The sequence below is a fragment of the Kogia breviceps genome, chromosome 8 (assembly GCF_026419965.1).
Source record: "Kogia breviceps isolate mKogBre1 chromosome 8, mKogBre1 haplotype 1, whole genome shotgun sequence".
Lineage (NCBI taxonomy): Eukaryota > Metazoa > Chordata > Mammalia > Artiodactyla > Physeteridae > Kogia > Kogia breviceps.
The window spans coordinates 31185876-31210857 of record NC_081317.1 but is presented as its reverse complement, the minus strand read 5'-3'; the positions used below and the strand labels follow the sequence as shown (position 1 = coordinate 31210857).

The 24982-nt window shown below is 34.8% G+C and overlaps 1 protein-coding gene across 1 annotated transcript; it reads right to left on the bottom strand.

Annotated features, from left to right (window-relative positions):
- Positions 1–10640: 10640 nt before the first annotated feature.
- On the bottom strand, positions 10641–17012 carry CYLC2 (cylicin 2). The gene is made up of 4 exons (XM_067041057.1): positions 16987–17012; positions 14751–14791; positions 13086–13207; positions 10641–11627 (listed from the first exon to the last, which is right to left on the bottom strand). The coding sequence occupies exons 1-4, from the start codon at positions 17010–17012 to the stop codon at positions 10641–10643; spliced, it is 1176 nt and encodes a 391-aa protein (XP_066897158.1).
- Positions 17013–24982: the final 7970 nt, after the last annotated feature.

Below are 24982 nucleotides of genomic sequence, written 5' to 3'. Positions count from 1 at the left end.
CTTTTAGTTTGCCTGTCTTAGAAATTCTTTATATGTACTTCTATTGTAAACGATAATCTTGCTGGGTAGGGTATCCTAGGTTTCAGGTTTTTCCCTTTCAGGACTTTAACTATATCATTCCATTCCCTTCTGGTCCATAAAGTTTATGCAGAGAAATTAGCTGATAGCCTGATGGGGGTTCCCTTGTAACTGACTTTTTTTTTATCTTGCTGCCTTTAGAATCCTCTCTTTTTCTTTAGCTTTTGCCATTTTAATTATGATATGTCTTGGTGTGAGTCTGTTTAGGTTCACCTTGTTTAGGACCCTCTGTGCATTCATTTGTCTTTCTATCTGATGTTCTGATTGGGTGATTTCCCTTATTATGTCTTCCAGATCACTTATTCATTTTTCTCTGTTATTAATCTGCTATTCATTGTTTCTAGATTGGTTTTTATCTCATCTATTGAATTGGCTTTTTTTTTTTTTTTTTTTTGTGGTATGCGGGCCTCACTGTGGTGGCCTCTCCCCTTGCGGAGCACAGGCTCCGGATGCGCAGGCTCAGCGGCCATGGCTCACGGGCCCAGCCGCTCCGTGGCACGTGGGATCTTCACAGACCGGGGCACGAACCCGTGTCCCCTGCATCGGCAGGCGGATTCTCAACCACAGTGCCACCAGGGAAGCCCTGAATTGTCTATTTTTGATTGCTTCATCTTTATAGTTTCTAATTACTTGTTACAGTGATCTGCATGTCTATCTATAATCTTTTAAAAATTTTTAAGCATTTTTTTAATAATGGGTCTCAATAGTGTCAGGGACAGGTGTCTCTGACATAGCTACCTAAACTCTCCTCTGGGCTGAGGCTGAGCTTCTCCAAGAATGGCGATGAGTCACCAAACAGCCTCCTTTAGCATTTTTATTACCTCCTTTTTGAACTCAGGGTCTAGTAGACTGGTGAAGACTGTTTCATTATTTGATCTTTCAGGGAATTTTTCTTATTTTTCTTAATTTGGTGTAGTTTCTCTGCCTTTTCATTTTACTTATATTTCTTATGTTTCTATTTCTCCATGAATTTAGGAGAAACAGTTATCTACTGTGGTCTTGAAGGGGTGTTTTTATGTGAGAACATCCCTGTATAGACTGTGTGTGTCCAATAGTTTTGATGCAGGGGCTCATTTTGGTATGGTCACCTGTGTTTCCTCAGGGTGTACTGTCCATTATCCCCTTGGTAGAGGGTGTGGTTGGCACTGATATACCTACAGCCTGTGCAGGATATGAGTCAGGGCTTCCTCTCTGCTCCATGTCTGTCATTACCCTGTTGGGGACAAGGTCTGCTCCTCAGTTGTTGGATTAGAAGCTTTGAGGGTCAAGTCCAATCAGGCTTTGTTGCCCATGAGTGTATACCTTGCCCCAAAGGAGGTGATTGCTAATGCAGGTGAGGCCTGTGGTCACAGAGGACCTATAAGCCGCCTCGGTAGGTGTCCCTGGTTCTGCTCAGAAGCAGCCCAAGGTCGCATCCATTTCTCTCTTGATTTCGTCCCAGATCTAGTTAGTGCAAAGCTGTCCTGTGTAGTAGTCTGCAGCTGAGGCTGGAGGTTGGGAGTTGTGGCTGCACAGGAATTGAGGTGACTGCACTGCTGCCTGAGATCTTGGCTGCCTCTGTGGCAGTCTTCTCCCAGGACCTGTCTGCCTTAGATCCAGCACTAAGCTGCAATGTGGAATGGGCAGAGCTTGGGCACTCTCACTGGGAGACAAACTGCTGTGTACTTCTGAGCATGCTGACAATGGCTGTCGCCATCCCAATGGGACCACACCCCAGATCCTCCAGGCTGTCTCTCTGTAGCTAAATGAGTCCTATCCCAGGAACTCTTTGCCCCAGATTTACTGGTTAGCCTTTGCATACTGTTGTGCCACCATCCCCCTCTTTGCACACATTGACAATGGCCAGTTTTGGTTGTATAGGAGTTCTGCCAGTTTCCAGTTAGTTTTCCATGAGAATTGTTCCATATGTATTTATACATATAGATATATGTATCTATATGTATAAATACATATATATATATTTTTTACTGTGATTGCATTGAAATGGAAATAAGTATAGGTAGATTAGCTGTAGTGGTTTAGGCAGAACCTGATGATACTTTTGACTCATATGCATTATTGGAGATGAGAACTGAGGACTACTTAGGAATAACCACAGAACTTGAAATCAATTTGAACTGCAGCAATACAAGTTGAGATATTTAATACTGTACTTATTCTTGGAATCTGCAGTTCAAATCATGTCCCAGGGTAAATGGTGATATTTTCCTCATTAAGATATTATGACAGATGAGTTACACTTTTTTGCCCACTTGTCTTAATGATTCTTTTTTCTCTAAGCCTTTTTTTTTCAGTTTTATTGAGGTATAATTGACAAATAAAATTACACATCATGGTGATTTGATATACACATACATTGTGAAAGGATTCCTCCATGAGTTAATTAACATATCCACAGTTGTTAACACTGTATTGTTTAATGAAATTTACTAAGAGAACTTAAATATTATCACCACCTCCCCCCAAAAAAATTACTCTTCTCCCAACATTGGCAGTATGACTAAGCATTGACACTATTGAACACTGTCTTTCTTTGATCCCTTTTGTATCTTCCAGTTAATATTATGAGTATTTTTTGTGTATCAGTGAGAAAAAATTAGCATGTTTACTTGAAACATGTAGCAGAATGACAAAGGTAACTCCTATAACTTCTGTGCATTTGAAATTTATCCCAGTCTTATTCATAACATTAATTGGATTATTCACCCATTAACCAAAGGCATCTCACATGCTGTGCATTTTGAAAGGTCAAATCTGTGGAAAAATTTATTAAAGAAATCTCACTCAGTGCTGATATTAATAAAAATAGTCTTCACATTAAAGCAGGGTGGCAAATACTTGGCTTACATGCTCTCCCTCTGTCCTTCCGTTTCCGTGTCTGGGATGCTAATTGATAAAGATATGATTTCCTACTGAGCTTTTTGCAAATCCTCCTCAACACAACACTCTATGCAGCCAGTTGAACAGAGCTGGCATGAGAGTTGGAACTCATTTGTCATCCCCATTTTAACACTAAGTAAATCCTTTATTACCCCCAATAATCACTTTAAGTGCATATTTACTTAGGTTTTTCTCCCACCACAAATATGGTTTTCCCAGTTTTTGTCAACAAAATCTGCTGCTCCTTATCTTTTCAGCTCACCTGAGCTCACAGGCAACTGTGGATGTTTCCAGCAAACTGACAGTCCTGCCTTAAGCACCAGAGTCTCTTATTCTCTGCCTCAGAACTTTCTGTGTCACTACAGGTGCTTCCTAAGCAGGGACAACCCAGAACTGTGGGAAGGTTCTCAGTCTGTATTACAATACTCAGTGAAGACCAATCCATTTCTCCCAGTGGGAGAGGAGAGTCAGCATAAATGCCCTGGCTTTGCCATTCCACAGTAGGAAGGTTCTGATGTGTGTTCTCTGTGGCTTCTCAGGAGATCCACAGGGGGACTGAGTCAGAAATCCAACATGGGTCTCACTGGCTAAAATCAACATGTCAGCACAGCAGCATTCTTTTTCTGGAGCTTCTAGAGGATAACCTGTTTCCTTGCCTTTTCCAGTTTCCGGAACTGTCCACTACTTGCCATCTCTATCACTATAGATGTTTGTTTTTGTTTTTTTGGGTTTTTTTGCTGTACGCGGGCCTCTCACCACTGTGGCCTCTCCCATTGCGGAGCACAGGCTCCGGACGCGCAGGCCCGGCGGCCACGGCTCACGGGCCCAGCCGCTCCGCGGCATGCGGGATCCTCCCGTCCCCCACATCGGCAGACGGACCCTCAACCACTGCGCCACCAGGGAAGCCCTATAGATGTATTTTTGATGTGTTTGTTGTGGAGAGGTGAGCTCCACGTCCTCCTACCCTGTCAAATTAATCCCCCTCCTTTTTACTAATGATCTTTATTTCTGTATTAGAATTATTGATAATAGTGGTTTTATTAAAATTAGAGAAAACCAGTAGTATCTAAAATATATAATTTCGGAAAATTAGTGTATATTTTATATTGGGCATAATGTGATGTTTGCTCTCTCACATAAAACATTTCTTACAAAGAATTAAAGTCAATCAGTTATTTCATCTTAATGACACTCACTTTTAACATTTTTTTCTTACATGCTCTGTGATGTTGACAATGTTACATTAACACAGATAGACACACATATGCACAGATTCTTAGGAGAAAAAAAACCTCAAACCAAAAACACCTTGTAAATATTCATACCACTGCAGGTGCTGAAGCATATTGTGGAGTATTTATAGAATTCTATAATATCAAACATGACTAAATGATGATTTATTGTACTACCTTAACTTTCCATTTAAGGAGGCCAGAGGACTTACATATTTCTTTCAGGACATATACATTTCTAAAGACAAGATTTCTTTCTTTTTTTTTTTTTTAATGGTATTGCTTCTGTGATTTTAGTCATGCTGAAAATCTTTAACCATCACTGTAAGCCATTGCGATGATTTAGTCATATATCCACTGATCAACAAGCTTACAAAAGTAGCAATTCTTTAACATCTGTATTTCAGTTTTATAGCTCTAAGCTTTACTGAGGGAAAATTAATCATTAAAAGAGGCAAAATTAATCAGTAAATGAGGAAAAATATCTTCCACATATAAATTGTGTGATGAAAGGTCTAAATTGAGAATTGAAATATATGGCAATATTATTGAGTAGAAGGTTGTCCTGTACATGGAGCTCTCCCTTCAAATTGATCTCCCAGACTGTTTCACCTCCCGTGTGGCCTTAGTAGGAGACCAGGCGAATAAGGGTTAGAGAAACAACCTATAGTTAAACAACCAGTCATCTCTGCTGCTTATTGTTAGGAGTAAAGAAAAAGTTAGCAAATAACTAAAAGTTAGAAAACTGGATATTACCTAGAGACATGTATAATTCTCATTGACTGAATGATTTTCTTAATATTTTATTTTTTTAATTTTAATAACCAAAAGCCTTAAATTTTTTCTTTAATCATTTTCATATATTTCTAACAGTCAGAACTCATAGCCCACATTTAGGTCATAAAATATAGCTTTAGAAAAAACCCAAGAGCCTCTGCCATAGGTCAAAGTCTAAACTGATAAATAAATTCATTTTTAGGTGATACTAGTAGTCCTTATGGAAGAATTAATAAGTACATAGGTTAGAAATCAGAGCTACATGTAAAGACTGAAAAACTGTGCCTGTATTTTTTCCCCTCACTGTATTTGAGGGGGGTAAAACTCTTAATTGCCCTTATGTAGTGCAAACATTTTTTAAAATTCTACTTTGTTGTGCCAGTCTATAAATAGGAAGGGTATGAAGCTAGGTAACATAACTTTTAAGTTAAGGTAACCATTTGAGAGGGAGTATAGTTACATTGAGAGGAATCTTATCAAATGAGATTAAGCCATATCCTTGTGAGCAAAATAGCAATTGAAGAATTAGTCTGACTTTGCTAAGACTTGTATGTTTCAGTTTAGGATTTTGGCGAAGCCTGCCCCAAGTAAGTCATTTCACTTAGGTGCTCCAAACTGACGTATTCATTTACCTGAAATGTGGTTTGAGTGTATACTACATGCCTGAGATAGTTTTGTACACTGAAGATACAGCAGTAAATAAGTCACATAATTTCTTTCCCTGGTGGAGTTTTTATTCTTATTGGGGAGATAGGCAACTTGCAATAAATTATTTTGACTAGAGAGATAGGTAAATAGGTTAAAGATAAATTAGATTGGAAAACAGATAAGATTGATTGATAGATATAGACAGAAAACAGGTGGTCATGTATGTTACATAGAAGAATAAAGCATGTTAGCAGATAGAAGCAGCTGGATGATAGGAAAGTGAATGACAAAAGGATGGGCAGAGAAACATGTTTGGATCAAAATGGATCACAGGGCTTCCCTGGTGGCGCAGTGGTTGAGAGTCAGCCTACCGATGCAGGGGACACAGGTTCGTGCCCCGGTGCAGGAGTATCCCACATGCCGCAGAGCCGCTAGGCCCATGAGCAATGGCCGCTGAGCCTGCGCATCCGGAGCCTGTGCTCCACAACGGGAGAGGCCACAACAGTGAGAGGCCCGCGTAAAAAAAAAAGGATCACAGACCTAAATGTAAAATGCAGAACTCTTAAAGTCTTAGAATATAATATGAGAGAAAATCTAAATGATCTTGGGTTTGGTGGTAACTTTTTAGATACAAAACCAAAGAAATTCATGAAAGAATTGATAAGCCAGACTTCATTAAAACAAAATAAAAAATTCTGCTTTGTGTAAACATTGACTAGAGAATAAAAAGACAAGCCACAGACTGGGAGAAAATATTTGAAAAAGACGTATCTGATAAAGGACTGTTATCCAAAATATTCACGGAACTCTTAAAAATCAACTATAAGTGAACAATCTGGTTAAAAAATGAGTCAAAACCTTAACAGACACCTCACCAAAGAAAATAAACAGATTGCAAATAAGCATATGAAAGTGTGCGCCACCTATTTGTCTTGGAAGAAATGCAAATCAAAACAAGATACCACACCAATTAGAATGGCCAAAATCTAAAACACTGATAATGCCAAATCTGGGAAGGGTGTAGAGCAACAGGAACTCTCATTCATTGCTGGTGGGACTGTGAAATTGTACCGCCCACTATAAAAGACAGTTTGCAGGTTTCTTTTGTGTGTGTGTGTTTATGAGCAAGTGTGTGTGTAATATCTATATGTGTATATATATATATATTATATAATACATATATACATATATATATATACACACGCACCTTTTCTGACATACAAAAAGCTGTACATATTTAATGTATACACGTTGATGACTTCATGAGTTTGGAGATAAGTATACACCTGTGAAACCATCACCACAATATATGCCATAAACCTATTCATAACCTCCAAAAGTTTCCTCCCACCTTCTTTATATATTGTTACCATTTTTTATATGATAAAAAACAGATCTACCCTCTTACCAAATTTCTAAGTATATAATATAGTATTGTTGCAAAACTAAACATATTCTTAACATACAATGCAGCAATTGTGCTCCACGGTATTTACCCGAAGGGGTTGAAAATTTATGTCCCTGAAAATATCTACGTATGAATGTTTATAGTAGCTTTATTCATAATATCCAAAGTTTAGAATCAACTAATATATTTTTCAGTAGGTAAATGGATAAATAAACAGTCTTACATCTAGGTAATGGAATATTTTTCAATGCTATAAATGAGCCATGAAAAGACATGGAGGAATCTTAAATGCATATTACTAAATGAAAGAAGCCAGTCTGAAAAGGCTACTACTAACTATATTATTACAACAACATGATATTCTTGAAAAGAAAAACTCTGGAGACAGTAAAAAGATCGGTGGTTGCTAGGGGTAGGGGGAAAGGGTGGGATGAATCAGCAGAACACAGAGGAGTTTTAGAACAGTGAAACTACTATATGTGTCATTATGCATTTTTTAAAAACCCATAAAATGTATACCACCGAGATTGTACCCTGAAGTAAACTGTGAGCTTTGGATGATAATGATATATAAATGTAGGTTTGTCAGTAGTAACATGTACTACTCTGGTGGGGGATGTTGATAATGGTGGAAGCTATGCATGTGTGGGTACAGGGCATATATGCGAAATCTCTGTACCTTCTGGTTAATTTTTCTGTAAACCTAAAACTGTGCTAAAAAATAAAAGCTTTTTAAAAATATCTAGAAAGTAAAATTTAAGGTGAAAATTGTTAATTTGAAGATGTCAACAATGTGAAGTTCGTGGAGAATTGTGTTATAAGCAGAGGGAACAAGTGTGAAGCCTAGAAACCTTAATGGTCTATATATTTAAATACAGAAAGAAATCCAGTGTGACAAGAGCATGGTGGGCAATTTTGGTACCACATGAGGACAGAGAAATAATCAGCAGCCAGATCATTAAAGGCTTTATAATCTAGAGCAGAAGAAAATTTATGCTAAATGTGACGCTGATACACTAGATAGTTTAGAGTAATGGAGAAACATCATGATTTTTGTGTTGAGAATGGTTTGTGGCAAAGTGGTGAGAAATGATGTAGGGGGCTTCCCCTGCATTTAGGTAGGGTGGCGGGGGTGGTTTCCAATTGAGATATAATGGCTAATTGGACTTTTAGTGTGGAAATGGTAGAAATGCAGTGAAGTAAACCAATTTAGTTATCTTGGAGGTAGTCAGGAAGGACTTACTGACTGATAAGCAGGGTAAAGAAAAAAGAGTAATTATTCATGACCCATCAATTTTGGATTGATTAGTCAGGTTAGATGTCACTGTTATTTACTGAGTTGGTGAAACTTTGGAGAACCACAGGTTTTGGTGGAGGGATATCAAGAGTTCTGTTTGGGACATGTTAATTTTGAGGTGCCTGGAAGACAGTCATGTAGATGCTTTAATTTAATATGTGGATAGATGAATTTGGAGTTGAGTGGAGAAATCAATACTACGTTTAAATGTGGGATTCAACAGCATAAGAATGTTGTATAAATTCATCAGAATGGATGGAATAACTTAGGGAAATATATAGATAGAAAAGAGAAGAGGGACCAGGATAAAAAGATATTGCTATTGGATTTGGCTACATGGAGGTTCCTGGTGACCTTGGTGCATTTCAGTAGATTGGTAAAGGCAGACACTCAGTTGTTCTTTCACTGTACATTAAATTTGAATCTAAAATTTGGCTTTTTAATACTGTGTTAGAAAATGATCTTAAAAGCATTTTTAGAGGTAAGAGCGGGATTTAAAATGATTTCCTAAACTAACACAACATTGCTGTGTTATCAACTATACTCCAATAAAAAATGAAAAAAATAAATGATTTACTAAAATTCCCAGAGTGATGCTAACATTTTCAGAAAGGTTGAATACCTAAACATAGTATTTTACTCTAAGCAGAAGGAGAATGAGGAGTTTCCTGGAAGGGGGAGAGAATGGTGGGGCAGGATTTGATTCTCTTTGTCATTGCAGCTGATCCAGATCAGCAAGGTAGGACCATCTGGAAGACCATGAATTACAATAGCCATTAATCCTTGAGCAGTTGATGTAGGGGGACAGGGGCCAATATTTAAAGAACAGGCAAAACAGTTATACTTCACTATTAATAGAAAGTTAGCTCTTGAGGGCATATGGAATAGGAGACCCTTCCTTTAATATCAAGGAGAAGCTTTAACTTGGATCTAGAGTTTATACTGCAAAGAATAAAGGGGAGAGAAAATCACTTAGTGAGTTCTGCAACGATGCTGAGTCTATCTGAGAGAGAATGTTTTAAATCAGAAAATATTTAATTGGCACTAATTGGCAGGTCCAAGATTTTACCTTTTGCTTTATATTGCTTTTTATTTTTCTTCACATTAATAAGATTCATGGGTCACAAGGGAGTTTAATATAGTTATAAAGATATAAAGTTAATTGTTTCCACATCAAAATAATATCATATAGGTAGTTTCACTCTGCTAGATTCTGTTGAATTCTGGTTAATTTGGTTTTATATATGTATTTTTCAGATTATCAAGAATCAATATGTCTCATTTAAATTTACTCACATTTGTAATTTGGACAATTTTGATTTTCATCCTTCCTTAAATGGAGAGGAGTTGGCCACCATTTTCTGTTAAAACAATCAAATGAAACTTTTGTTAAGTAATTGTTAAAATTATTAAAGTTCTATATCATAAGCCAGTCTCTTCTCCCTCACCTTAAATAATTCTACTTCCCTTAACCTTTTCATTGACACTTTTAAAATCTTCATTCATGTGGTGTTCCCTCCATATTCTTAAATATTTCTTATTATGAAAAAGTCCAAACTTGCTGAAAGTCTAGTAAAAATCTAGTGAGCAGATTACAGAGATTTTATAAGAATGGTAAATTTCAATTCAAACCTTTAAGTCAGTTCAATTGTTTTTTAATCTTATTTTACTTAAAAGAAAACAAAACTAACTTACCAAGTATGTTTATCTTGTCTTGGAAGCAGAATATTCAAAATCCATCAACCTGATTGTGGCTGTTTATACTTCAGAGATGGTACAGGCTCACAAAAAAGCAGTAATTTTTTTCCTCTTTTTCTTTTTTTTTTTTTCTTTCTTTTGAGGAATGCTACCTTTAATTTGTATTTGTACTTATTTGAAAGTAGACTTTATGAAATTTGTTTGACTTCCTCTCATGACTCCTATGGTTCTTTATTTAAATCTGTGGGTGCAATTTCAGGTTGTTTAAATCTATGGTTTCAATATCTACATCCTTGAAATTTTTTGATGCCCTTGTTGATTTTTTTTTCTTCTTTGTATCCACAGATTCAACATCATTAACTTCTGAATATTCTTTATGAATCTTTCTTAGGGATCTTTCGTTGAATTCTTCATATCCCCAAATTTAGCATAAGTATCCTCCAAGTCCTTTTAATGTCTTTCTTATATTTTTAATGAAGGTTTTCTGAGCCCATCTTTGTGTTCTTCTTTCCCCCTTTTAAAAAATTATTTCATTAATTCTTTGAATCCCCCTTTTCATATATTCAGTTTCAGACTACTAAAATTGTTCCATCAAATACTCTTCTGAATTATCATCCAAGGCCTACTTGCCCTTCTTGGCATCTTTTTTTTGCTCCTTCTTGGCATCTTTCTTTGACTCAGCAGATTCTGTGTCACTCTCTTTCTTGGCATCTTTCTTTTCTTTCTTGGCAGCATCTTTTGACTTACTATCTGCCTCACTGGGCTTCTTTTCACTTTTCTTATCTTTTTTACTCTCCTTCTTCTTTGAATCTTTCTTGTCCTTTGATTCATCTCCTTTCACACCAGGTTTCTTTGAATCCTTGTTCCCTTTCTTATCCTTCTTTCCATCTTTCTTTTCACCTTCTGGTTCTGTAATGGACTCCTTGCTCTTTGAACCTTTCTTATCTTTTTTGGAATCTTTCTTTGCATCTCCTTTTTCACCTTCTGATTCTGTAATGGACTCCTTGCTCTTCTTTGAACCTTTCTTATCTTTTTTGGAATCTTTCTTTGCATCTCCTTTTTCACCTTCTGTTTCTGTATCAGACTCCTTGCCCTTCTTTGACCCTTTCTTATTTTCTTTAGAGTCTTTCTTTGCATCTCCTTTTTCACCTTCTGATTCTGTAGCTGAGTCTTTGTCCTCCTTTGAACCTTTCTTGTATTTTTTAGAACCTTTTTCTGCACCTGCTTTTTCATCTTCAGATTCTGTAACTGACTCCTTGCCCTTCTTTGAACCGTTTTTCTCTATTTTGGCATCTTTCTTTGCATCTGCTTTCTCTTCTTCAGCTCCTGGTTCTTTCTTTGAACCTTTCCTAAGTTTTTCCTCTGAAACTGTGGACTCTGCTTCTGAATCTGATTTGTCCTTCTTGTCTTCCTTACTTTTCTTAATTATTGATGGAGATAAAGGTTTTGCTACATCTTTAGCATCCTCCCTGGAGTGTCGAGCTGGTTTCTGTAGAGGCTGCCTCCTAGCAGCTAAATAAACAGATGGTCTCTCAGAAATTCTCATTAAAGAACGGTGCATCCATAATGGTGGTTTGTGAGCTCCCCTTAATTTGTTTTCATCATATCTCTGAAATATTGGTTAGAATAATAATGAACAACTTGTGTGTGAGTTACACAGCCTTTATTACCAGATATTGAATACATTTAACTTCAACCATGAAAAGATTTTAGATTTTGATAAATAGTGGGTAAATGGTAGATTGCATAGTTTATTATGCTTTTTCAACTTTGTTCCTTTTTTGTACTAAAGGACAGCCATGCCTCATTTAAGGCCTAATTTTAATTTAGAGGCTCTTCATAATTCCCTCAAGATTTTATGTTAAAATTCTCACAGAACTTCACTGACTAATGACAAATCAGAACCTCTCTTCACAATCATGAGAGATTTAGGTTTTGTTTTTGTGTTTTGTTTTTTTACTCTGTGTTCTTGAGATTTCTTGGAATGTCTTCCCCACCTTCCATTTCTGTGCTAACTCAGAAACTAATTATTCTCTAATATCTAAGAGTTTCATGTTCAGGCATATCCTGGTCTCTGTTGTCACATTCAAACTCTCTGGAATTTAGAATGCTACCTGTGGTTAAAGTAAAAGCCTAATACTCCTCTGCCTGACAAGCTATAATTTGAGTATTAGATAGGAAACTGCAATAATGAAAGCTATAACATTCAGTGGATATTAGTTTGAGCAGAATGGTACATTCTGTTTTCAACTCCTAATCAAATATTTTTAAAAGCTTAATTGCAAAAATAGAAAATTTTGGAAAGAATGTTAATGGCTGGAAAAATAAATTTAATAAAGAAAGAAAGGAAAATTTTAAAAAGATGAGAAAACAGAAGAAACCTAGGTAACTACTGATTAAATATATTCCCTAAAATAAACAAGAGTTGATGATACGTTATTTTGTGAAAACTTTTCTTGGAACATTTTCATATTTCTTGATGATTCCAGAAACATTGGGAAATATTAATCTTCTAATATTCAAAATCCAGAATTCTATATTATAGGAAGTGAGAAAGCATTGAAACTTCCTTAGTGTATAATGTAACTCCATGACTCTCATGAGGGGGTTTCTCCAACTGGGGAATATTTTCTGAATGTTTGTACTAACTGTAGCCTTAGGATCTCCAGATTTCTGTGCTTCTTGGATACATATTTTCTATAATGTGGGATTGCTGAGCAAATATTTAATATGAAATAAGGGAATAATTTTTATACACTGAAATGCAAATTAAATATATCTACTTTCTCCAAGTAGTAGAATTGAGTTACCTTTAACTGTGCTGTACAATATGACATTTAAAAGCCAGATGTGAACTGAATCATATTGAATGTAAAATTCAACTGCTCAGTTGCACTAGCCTCATTTCAAGTGTTCAGTAGCCATATTGGAATTGGAATGCAAAGATATAAAATACTTCCATCATCACAGAAATCCCATTGGTCAATGATGATCTGTAACATATATAGCTATACATGATTTCACAAGATTATTACCAGTAAAATTATGTGATCTTTTCAATACTCACAGGAACTGTTTTGTCTTGTAGTTGGGAAGGTTTTGATCTCCTTTTTGTTCCTGGCCGTGGTGGTTTGGGAAATATCAGGGCAAAATGTTGCTGATTCCATGATTTTTTACTTAATTCACTGACTAAAATAAGAAAACATTAAGCATACACTTCAGAATAAATAGAATTTTATCAGATCTAAAATGGCAGTGAGTTTCTTTTGCCCATTCTTTCCCATTGCCCAAGTACTGTCAAGAGGTTAATAATTCATAATAAATTTGGTTTAGAAAAAATAAAAAATAAAAAAATAAAATGGCAGTAAGTAATCATATGTAAATTAATAAATAAATGATTCAAATTATGGCTTCATGTATTTGGTAATGTTTGAAATTCTGTACTATTAATATGAGAAAATAAAATTTGATTTTTAAAAATTTTAACTAGTTTTATAGTTAATTATATAGTCATTGTGAAACTAATATAGTCAGTAATGTAAATGGAAAAAAACAGTTTTACTGTTTCCTTTTAATCTTTCTATCTCTTCCAATCTAGATTTTTGCTTTATACTCTTTTGGTTAGAACACAATTCTACTGAGAACAGAAATTATGGTAACTACTTCTGTAGCTCCCAAAGTACTTAGCACAGTTCCTATTTAAAATATTCAGTAAATATATGACTGAATATAAAGGCTAACACTTAAGATCCCCTTAGTTAGTAACCATATTCTAAGCTACAAGAGTAAATGTCATACACCCAAGAACTTCATTATCATCGGTGGCATACTAATGAAGAAAATCGATAAATAAAGAGTACCTACAGAATTGTGATTGTGAGGGTCGAGTTACATGGAAACTATAATAAAATGGTTAAAACTATTTAGGTTACCAATAAGACCTGTGAGAGAGATATCCTCATCTATTTAAGTATGTACAAAAATGCTGTATATAAGAGAAAATAGACTTGTCCTGTGAGTCTCCTAAAGATAGAATCAGGATCAATGAGAAAATATGCAGAATGAAAGATATATTTAAGTTTAATATATGAGAGAAAATTGATTACTTGATATAAGAGGTCCTTCACCATCAGATTGACAGGCGTTGTCAAGTAATGAATTTTTTTGCCAATTATATGTCTGATATAGACTATCAGCAATGTAGCAAAAGACATTCCTGACACAGGTAAGGAGTTATTTATCCATTTTTCTACACTGCCTTTCAACTGTAAGATTACCTAACTGTTTGGGTTCTAACCTGTAAATATGTCCACCCTTATGGTGCTGAACATATTCACTTAATCTTCTGTGGATATTAAGACAAAATATCTTTAGAAGGTATTCACTGAGCCCATGAGAAAGGTGCTTAGGAAAATTAAAAGCTGATTTTTTTTTTTTTTTTTTTGCGGTACACGGGCCTCTCACTGTTGTGGCCTCTCCCGTTGCAGAGCGCAGGCTCCAGACGCGCAGGCTCAGTGGCCATGGTTCACGGGCCTAGCCGCTCCACGGCATGTGGGATCTTCCCGGACCGGGGCACGAACCCATGTCCCCTGCATCGGCAAGCGGACTCTCAACCACTGCACCACCAGGGAAGCCCAAAAAGCTGATTTTTAATAATACTCCATGACAGTTGTTGTTTATCACTTATCCCTAAAATTAATCATACCTGTTTAAAAAAATTGAACTTTCTTACCTGGGATGTAATTATCATATGTCCCAAAGTTTATTTTTTGGCTATTAAAATAAGAGGGGAAAGTTTTAATTAATTTATACAAAATCACTCTATTTAATGATCATTACTGTACATACACTTGCCATGACCAACTAGAGAAATATTTTACATTCTTAGATCTCTATTATTATGTAAGATTACTTCATCCTAGAAAAATAGAAATGAGCAAATATGTGTTTTTAACACAAACTTCAGCATAACTAAAACAAGATGGGTAAAAACATTTTAAAAAATCACCAAAATGCATATCTGAAATATGGACATTTATGGGCTTTTTAATGTGACACCATGATTGAATTTTTCCCCACTTTATGCTCTAAATTCTCTTAAAATTGAACTATAACACATTGTAAGAATTATAAGACATCATCTTAAAAACACTATGCCTAGGTGAGATCAGATCCTCAAAATAATCTCAGAATTTAAGAAAATCCAAATCACTCAATGGCATGCATGTCTGTCTGTGAATATGTGTGTGTGTGTGTGTGTGTGTTTGTCAGTGTATATCACAAGAATTGATATGGATTTTGACTTTTTTTCTTCTCTAGGAAAATATAAGAAATAAAACTATGTTGCAAAGTACTTTCTATTTATAAATTTCCATATGTCTTAGTACTATATGAGCATGTTTATTCTCACAAAGGGGAGTTTTATATCTAATTCTTATTTATTTGTAATGGAGGCACATATTAAGATCTGTTAAAGAAATATTATTATACATCATCCCATTATATTACAGAAATAATGTCATTGTTGATCATGAGTGAGTTTGGGGCTTACACACACATGCATACACACACACATAAAAACACACATGCTCATACAGTGTTTTCCTTATTTTAACATTACATAAATATTAAGAATAAAGCGCAGTACAAAAATATCTTGATACCTTCATTAAAATTTTTGTTCCCAGTAAAAAACCTGGCACATTTTTGCCACTGTACAAAAATTTGGATGAATTAATTGAATAAAATTCAAGATGTGTTGACTAATAAGTTACCTGGTCTAGTGATTTCTTAACTGAGGGCATGCATTAAAATTACTCACCCTACTATATCTCTAGGTTTAAACCTAGCCAATCTACATTTTTACACTGCTGAAGAAATTTTGATTTTCAACCATGGTTATGAACTTCTCTTTTCTAAATGCTCTGAAAGAGGAACTATGTCATGAAACAATATTATTAAAATTGAGATTTAAAAAGTGGTACATAGGCATGGTCCATTAATTTATGTGTAATCTCTGAGGAATATTCTTTGATCATAAAGCAATTGAATTAAAAATCAATAACAAAATTACAGTTGACCCTTGAACAGCAAGGGTTTGAACTTCATGGGTCCACTTATATGTGGATATTTTTCAATAATACTACCATACTACAAGATCTGTGGTTGGTTGAATCCCTGAATGTAATACCGCAGATTTGGAGGGCCACCTATTAAGTTCTGTGTGGATTTTTGACTTTGTGGGGATTGGCTCCCCTAGAGCCCATGTTATTCATGGGTCAATAGTATATTGAAAGTACATAAACATTTGAAACATAAACATCTCCTTCTAAATAACCAGCGGTCAAACAATTTACAATGCACACTTATGAAAAAGAAGAAAATGGACAATAATTTATAACAAAAATTGTGGAATACTGCAGACAGTACATAGAGAGAACTTTATAGCTTTAATGCATTTTATTAGAAAAAAGTTTAAAATCAATGTTGTAAATTTCTGCTTTAAAATTAGGAAAATATCAAACTAAAGTCAAAGTTAAAGGGAGAAAATAATAAAGCTTAAGCAAGAAAAATCAGTGAAAGAGAAAACAAAATTAGAGCAAATATAACCCCACTTTTATCAGTGGAAAGACCACCCAGACAGAAAATAAGGCAACACAGGCCTTAAGTGACACATTAGACCAGATTCACTTAATTGATATTTTTAGAGCATTCCATCCAAAAGCAGCAGAATACACATTCTTTTCAAATGCCTGTGGAACATTCTCCTGGACTGATCTCATGCTGGGCCCCAAAGTGAGCCTCAGTAAATTTAAGAAAATTGTAAACATATCAAGCATCTTTTCCAAGCACAAGGCTATGAGATTAGAAGCCAACTACAAGAAAAAAAAACTGTAAAAAACACAGATATGTGGAGGCTAAACAATGTGGATCATTGAAGAAATGGAAGAGGAAATTTAAAAACATACCTAGAGACAAATGACAATGACAGCATGATGACGCAAAACCTACGGGACACAGCAAAAGAAGTTCTAAGAGGGAAGTTGATAGCAATACAATCTTACCTCAGGAAACAAGAAAAATCTCAAACAATCTAACCTTACACCTAAAGCAACTAGAGAAAGAAAAACAAACAAAACCCAAAATTAGTAGAAGGAAAGAAATCATAAAGATCAGAGCAGAAATAAATGAAATAGAGATGAAGAAGACAATAGAAAAGATCAATGAAACTAAAAACTGGTTCTTTGAGAAGATAAACAAAATTGATAAACCTTTAGTGAAACTCATTAAGAAAAAAAGGAAGAGGGGTCAAATCAGTAAATTTAGAAATGAAAAATAGGAAGTTACAACTGACAGCACAGAAATACAAAGTATCATAAGAGATTACTACAGCCACTATATTCCAATAAAATGGAAGACCTAGAAGAAATGGACACATTCTTAGAAAGGTACAGTCTCCCAAGACTAAACTAGGAATAAATAGAAAATATGAACAGACTGATCACAAGTATTGAAATTGAAACTGTGATTAAAAACTCTCAACAAAGTACAGGACCAGATGGCTTCACAGGCCAGTCTATCAAATATTTAGAGAAGAGCTAAAACCTATCCTCAACTCTTCCAAAAAACTGAAGAGGGAGGAACACTCTCAAACTCATTCTATGAGGTCACCATTGCCCTGATACCAAAACCAGACAAAGATACCACAAAAAAAGAAAAGAAAAGAAAAGAAAATTACAGGCCATACACTGATGAACATAGACGCAAAAATCCTAAATGAAATACTAGCAAACAGAATCCAACAATGCATTAAAAGGATCATACACCACTACCAAGTGGGATTTATCCCAGGGATGCAAGGATTTTTCAGCATCCTCAAGTCAATCAGTGTGATACACTACAATAACAAATTGAAAAGTAAAAACCATATGATCATCTCAATAGATGCAGAAAAAGCTTTTGACAAAATTCAACACCCATTTATGATAAAAGCCCTCCAGAAAGTGGGCAATGAGGGAACACACCTCAATATAATAAAGGCTATATGTTACAAACTTACAGCTAACATCATACTCAATGGTGAAAAGCTGAAAGCATCTACTCTAAGATCAGGAACAGGACAAGGATGTCCACTCTTACCATTTTTACTCAACATAGATTTGGAAGTCCTAGCCACAGCAATCAGAGGAAGAAAAAGAAATAAATGGAATCCACATTGGAAAAGAAGTAAAACTGTCTCTCTTTGCAGATGACATGATACTATACATAGAAACTCCTAAAGATGCTACCAGAAAACTACTAGAGCTCATCAATGAATTTGCTAAAGTTGCAGGATATAAAATTAATACACAGAAATCTGTTGCATATCTATACACTAACAATGAAGTATCAGAAAGAGAAATTAAAGAAACAATCCCATTTACCATAGCATCAAAAAGAATAAAATATCTAGGAATAAACCTACCTAAGGAGGCCAAAGACCTACACTCTGAAAATGACACAAACAGATGGAAAGATGTTCCATGTTCTTGGACTGGAATAATCAATATTGTCAAAATAACTATATTGCTCAAGGCAATCTGCAGATTCATTGCAATCCCTATCAAATTACCAGTGGCATTTTTCACAGAACTAGAACAAAACAATTTTTAATTTGTATAGAGACAAAAAAGACCCTGAATAGCCAAGTCAATCTTTTTTTTTTTTTTTTTTTTGGCCACACCACACGGCATGTGGGGTCTTAGTTCCCCCACCAGGGATCAAACCCGTGCCCCCTGCATTGGAAGTGTGGATTCTTTTCTTAACCACTGGACCTCCAGGGAAGTCCCAAAATCAATCTTGAGAAAGAAAAACATAGCTGTAGGAATCAGGCTCCCTGACTTCAGACTGTACTACTAACCTATGGTAATCAAAACAATATAGTACTGGCACAAAAACAGAAATGTAGGTCAATGGAACAGGATAGAAAGCCCAGAAATAAACCCACGCACCTATGGTCAATTACTCTATGACAAAGGAGGGCATGACTATGCAGTGGAGAAAAGACAGTCTCTTCAATAAATGGTACTGGGAAAACTAGACAGCTACATGTAAAAGAATGAAATTAAAACATTCTCTAACACCACACACAAGAGCAAACTCAAAATGGACTAAAAACCTAAATGTAAGACTGGATACTATAAAACTCATAGAGGAAAACACAGGCAAAAAAACCACTCTTTGACATAAATCATAGCAATATCTTTTTCAATGCATCTCCTAGAGTAATGTAAATAGAAATAAAAAGAATCAAACGGGACCTAATTAAACTCAAAAGCTTTTGCACAATAAAGCAAACCATAAGCAAAAAGAAAAGACAACCCACAGAATGGGAGAAATATTTGCAAACATTGTGACCAAGAAGGGATTAATCTCCAAAATTTACAAACAGCACATGCAGCTCAATATCAAAAAAAAAAAAAAAAAAACCCAATCAAAAATTGGGCAGAAGACCTAAATAGACATTTATCTGAAGAAGACATACAGATGGCCAAGAGGGACATGAAAATATGCTCAACATCACTAATTAGTAGAGAAATGCAAACCAAAACTACAGTGGTATATCACCTCACACCAGTCAGAATGGCCATCATCAAAAAGTCTACAAACAATAAATGCTGGATAGAGTGTGGAGAAAAGGGAACCCTCCTACCATGTTGGAGGGAATATAAATTGGTATAGCCACTATGGAGAACAGTATGGAGGTTCCTGAGAAAACTAAAAATAGAGCTACCATATGAACCAACAGTCCCACTCCTGGGCATATATCTAGAGGAAAACATGGTTCAAAAGGATACATGCACCCCAGTGTTCATTGCAGCACTGTTTATAATAGGCAAGACATGGAAGCAACCTAAATGTCTATTGACAGATGAATGGATAAAGAAGATGTGGTACACATATGCAGTGGAATATTACTCAGCCATTAAAAAGAATGAAATTATGCCATTTGCAGGAACATGCATGGACCTGGAGATTATCATACTAAATGAAGTAAGTCAGACAGAAAAAGACAAATATCATATGATATCACTTATATGTGGAATCTAAAAAAAATGATAAAAATGAACTTATTTACAAAACAGAAACAGACACACAGACATAGTAAACAAACTTATGGTTACCAGAAAGGAAAGGTGAGGCATATGGATAAATTGGGAGTTTGGAATTGACATATACACACTGCTATATTTAAAAGTAGATAACCAAGAAGGACCTACTGTATAGCACAGGGAAACATGCTCAATATTCTGTAATAACCTAAATGGGATAAGAATTTGAAAAAGAATAGATATATGTATATGTATAACTGAATCACTTTGCTGTACACCTGAAATTAACACAATGTTGTAAATCAGCTATACTCCAATATAAAATAAAAATTTAAAAAACCAAATTAGAGCAAATATAAAAATCCAAAATTTGTTTTTGAAAAAGATTATTAAAATTTATTAACTTTTAGAAAAACTGATGAAGAAAAGCAGAGAGAACACACAAATTACCAATATCTGGAGAGATGAAGGTTTTGTAATTATATAGATTTTAAAGGATAATGAGGAATATCAGCAACAACTTTATTATAATAAACTGAGCAACTCAAGTGAAAAAGATGAGCTCCTTGTAAAACTCAGTTTATTTACCAATACTGACACAAGATGAAACAACAAAAATGTGAATAGCCCTATAATTATTAAATAAATTTAATTCACTATCAAAAACCTTCCCAGAAAAGAAGGCACGGGCCCATGGAGTTTTACTGATAAATCAAATTAAAAACTTAAGGGAATATACTAACAACTCTACACAAGTTTTTCAGAAACAAGAGGAAGCGGGAAGATATTTAAACTCATTTTTGAGATCAATATAAATAACCCTGTCACCAAAATGTCTCAAGGACATACCAGAAATGTATATTATAGACTAATACCATGCGTTAACATAGATGCAAAAATTCCTTAACAATTTATTAATTCTTCTTGCTGAACAATATATAAAAAGACTAACATATCATGATCATTGAGGTTTGCTCTCTGCAATGTAAACTAGTTGGTTTAATATATATGAATTAATCATTGTAATCACTCCAGATAACATATAAGAAAATTCATCTGATTATCTCAAGATATGCAAAAGAAGTTTTGAAAAAGAGTAACATTCATTCATAATTAAAAACTCCGAGAAAACTAGGAATAGAAGGCATCTTCCTCAAATAGATAAAATGAGTCTTGACAATAGTTACTATTAAAATCAAATTAATTAATGGTGGAATATTGACTGTCTTTCCTCTATAAACTATAAACAAGGCATGGATGCTCACTTCATTCAGCATTGTAATCCAGATACTGTTTTGTTCCATAAGGCAATAAAAGCATTAAAATGGTAAGGAAGAAGTAAAATTGGACTTTATTCACAGAGGGCATTGTTTAGTAAGTAGAATATCCAATGACACCTAAAAAATAATTTAGAGATATTTGTTGAACATAATAAGATCATATGATATAAGGTCTAATTATATCAACTAATTATATTTCTATAACTATAAAAGTTGGGCATATAAATTTAAGAAAAAAATATAATAGTATAATTTGTAATAACAAAAATTATTTTAAAATAATTTTATTGACATATATGTGAGACCTGTATAAGAGAACTAAAAAAAACCAAATTCCTCAGGGAAATTAAAGATGAAAGGGAAAAAAAAATACACACACACACACACACACACACACACACACACACACACATATTTGATTAGAAGTAAAAGAACCCTTAAACCCACTAGAATAACTAAAGTTAAGGATTAATGACACCAGTCATCAGCTACAATATAGAGCATCTGACATGTTCAGCATCTGTGGTGGATGTACAAATGGTGCAACCACTTTGGAATACCACTTGATTTTTTAAAAAACTTTTTCTTTAAGTTTTCTTTTTTTGATGTGGACCATTTTTAAAGTCTATTGAATTTGTTACAACATTGCTTCTGTTTTATGCTTTGGTTTTTTGGCTGCAAGACATATGGGATCTTAGCTCCCTGACCAGGGATCGAACCTGCACCCCCTGCATTGGAAGGCGAAGTTTTAACCACTGGACCACCAGGGAAGTCCCTTGATTTTTTAAAAATAAAGTTAAACATATACATGTTCTATGTATGATTCAGCATTTCCACTAGTAGCTTACCCAAGAGAAATCTCCAAAAAACTTGGGAAAAATGTTTATAGCAACTTTATTCATAAAAACCCAAAACTAAAGTAACCCATAATAATCCAAAACTAAAGTGATCAACAGGAGAATGGATAAACTACATATGGTACATTCATGTAATGGAATACTACTCAGCCATGTAAAGGAATGTATTACTGATGTGTGCAACATGGAAACATGGATGACTCCAAAAAAAAATTATACTGAAAGAAAAAAATCCAGAAACCCAAAAGTATATATGTTATGATTTAATTTGTGTTAATTTCAAGAATAGGCAAGATTTTCTATGGTAACTTAGCAGCCGTTTGTGGGGGAGAGGCAGAATGGACTGACTGGAAACTGGCAAAATGTAACTTAATGGTGTGGTTGAAAATTCTTGTTTCTTAAGGTTGGTTAGGTTAGAGTTAGTGACAATTCAATACATTTAGTTTTATTTTTACTTAGAAGAATTTATAGGACTCCTAAAATAGCAATGATCCAAATACCATAGTTCTCACTCTCTATATAAATTTACATTTGTAATAAGCAGTTAAATCAATTTAATCTTTTAGGACTAGAGATAATTTTTCCATTCTTTCCCCTAAGTCTAGCTCTGCTGGTGACAGCATCTCTCCCCTTGCCTCTCTGGGACAGTCAAGAAATTTTCTAGACCAGGATGCATTCAGATTCAATTCTTGAAGTTTCTTATGAAAAAAACATGAACTCTCAGTGTATGTTTTATTGGTTTTTATTTGAAAACTATTTTTATGTGAATATAAATTTATTTCTATCCTTTTTAAAAAGTCCCTCAAAAGTGTGAAGACGGTCTAATTTAATTACTTACTCTAAAAAGAAGAAGAAACACAACAATTAAGTCAAACGGTTGTTATTTTGTGATAAGCCTAGTTTTTGAATTAAGGTCTTGGAATACACACACACACACACACACACAATAATACTTCATCTTAACTAAGATTAAATGGAGCACAGAAGCCACAAATCTGCCTTCACTTCAGGTCCACACATCTAAACATTTCAAAATCAGTCTCAGTGTCCATCAACTTTTTTATAGAAGATACACATTGTCAGCATTGTAGAATGTAATATGTTCATGACTTAGAAAGGGAAGCTAGCTTTAGGTTTTCCTGAATAAAAAGTTGAGATCCAAAGTAGGAGACATGGGAGACATGGAGAGTTCATTTTTTAAGAGAAAAATCTGTTTCTATTTTACCAATAGAAAAAGGTATTTTGTTAAAGGGTAAACATTTAACCAACTTTGTGGGATTTTTTTTTTTTAGGCTGAAAACTTTAAGTACAAAATACACCCACCTTTACCTTTTTCTTTAACAGTGTCTCTGTTTGAATATGATTTAAAAATATATAATAAGTTCAAAGGGTAAGGACTCTCAATAATGTGATATTGCCTCCAGTTTCATTTTGTTAATGTCTTTTTTTAAATTGAAGTATAGTTGATGTACAATATTATGTAAGTTACAGGTGTACAATATAGTAATTCACAATTTTAAAGGTCATGCTCCATTTATAGGTATTATAAAATATTGGCTATATTCCCTGTGTTGTACAATATATCCTTGTAGCTTAATTTATACATAATAGCTTGTACCTTTTCATCCCCTACCCCTTTATTGCCCCTCCCCACAGGTAATCACAAGTTTGTTCTTTATATCTATGAGTCTGTTTCTTTTTTGTTATATTCACTAGTTTTATTTTTTAGATTCTGTATGTAAGTGATATCATACAGTGTTTATCTTTCTCTATGTGACTTATTTCACTTAACATAATACTCTTCAAGTCCATCTATGTTGTTGCAAATGGCACAATTTTATTCTTTTTTATGGCTGAGCAGTATTCTATTTCATATATATATATATATATATCCCAATATATCCAACAATAGGCTCTGGATTTTGGGATTCTGTATCAGATGCACAGTAAATAAGGCCACAAAAGAGTTAGCAGAAAGTTTTCCAGGGACGGACTGAGGCCTGAGTCATTGTTGTATTGCTAGAGGGGTCTCGATGTAAAGGCAAAGGTCAAGAGCCATATGGTTATTTTCTTGCTGAGGGATGGCTCTATGTGTAGTATCTTGAGATTTCCTGTCTTTTTCTAACATTTTCTAGAGCAGTGTTTCTCAACCTGAGTGTATTTTGAATCTCCTCCCCCAGGGGATATTTTGCAATGTCTGAGATATTTTTGATTGTCACAGTTGTGTGCATGTGTGTGTGTGTGTGTGCATGTGTGCACACATACTTGCTGGTACTGACATCTAGTACATAGGGAACCACAAATGCTACTAAACATCTTATAATGCACCAGACCCCCATTCCTCCCTGCCCCCCACCCAGTCCTCAACTCCAATAAAGAGTTATCCCCCCTAAAATGTCAATAGTGCCAAGGTCAGTAAATCCTGTTTTATATCAAGGTGAATTCCTAGGCCAAGATAGTAAGAGAGGACTTATTAATGCAGCACAAGGGAGAGAAAGATAAAATGTACAGTGGATATGAGATCTGGAAGCTAATGCTGGAAGTTTTTGAAGTTCAGATTTTTAGATACCTATCTGATGCCAAATCTTTGGGCAAACCTCTTGCACTTCCCTCAGATGTCTTAGACCTATTCAGTATTAACAATGGAAGGATTGAGTTGACTGACACAACCTGAATTGAAGACAAAGGCAAGAAGAGGTGAAACTCTTGAGTTGGGTTGTTGCGGTTTGAATGAAT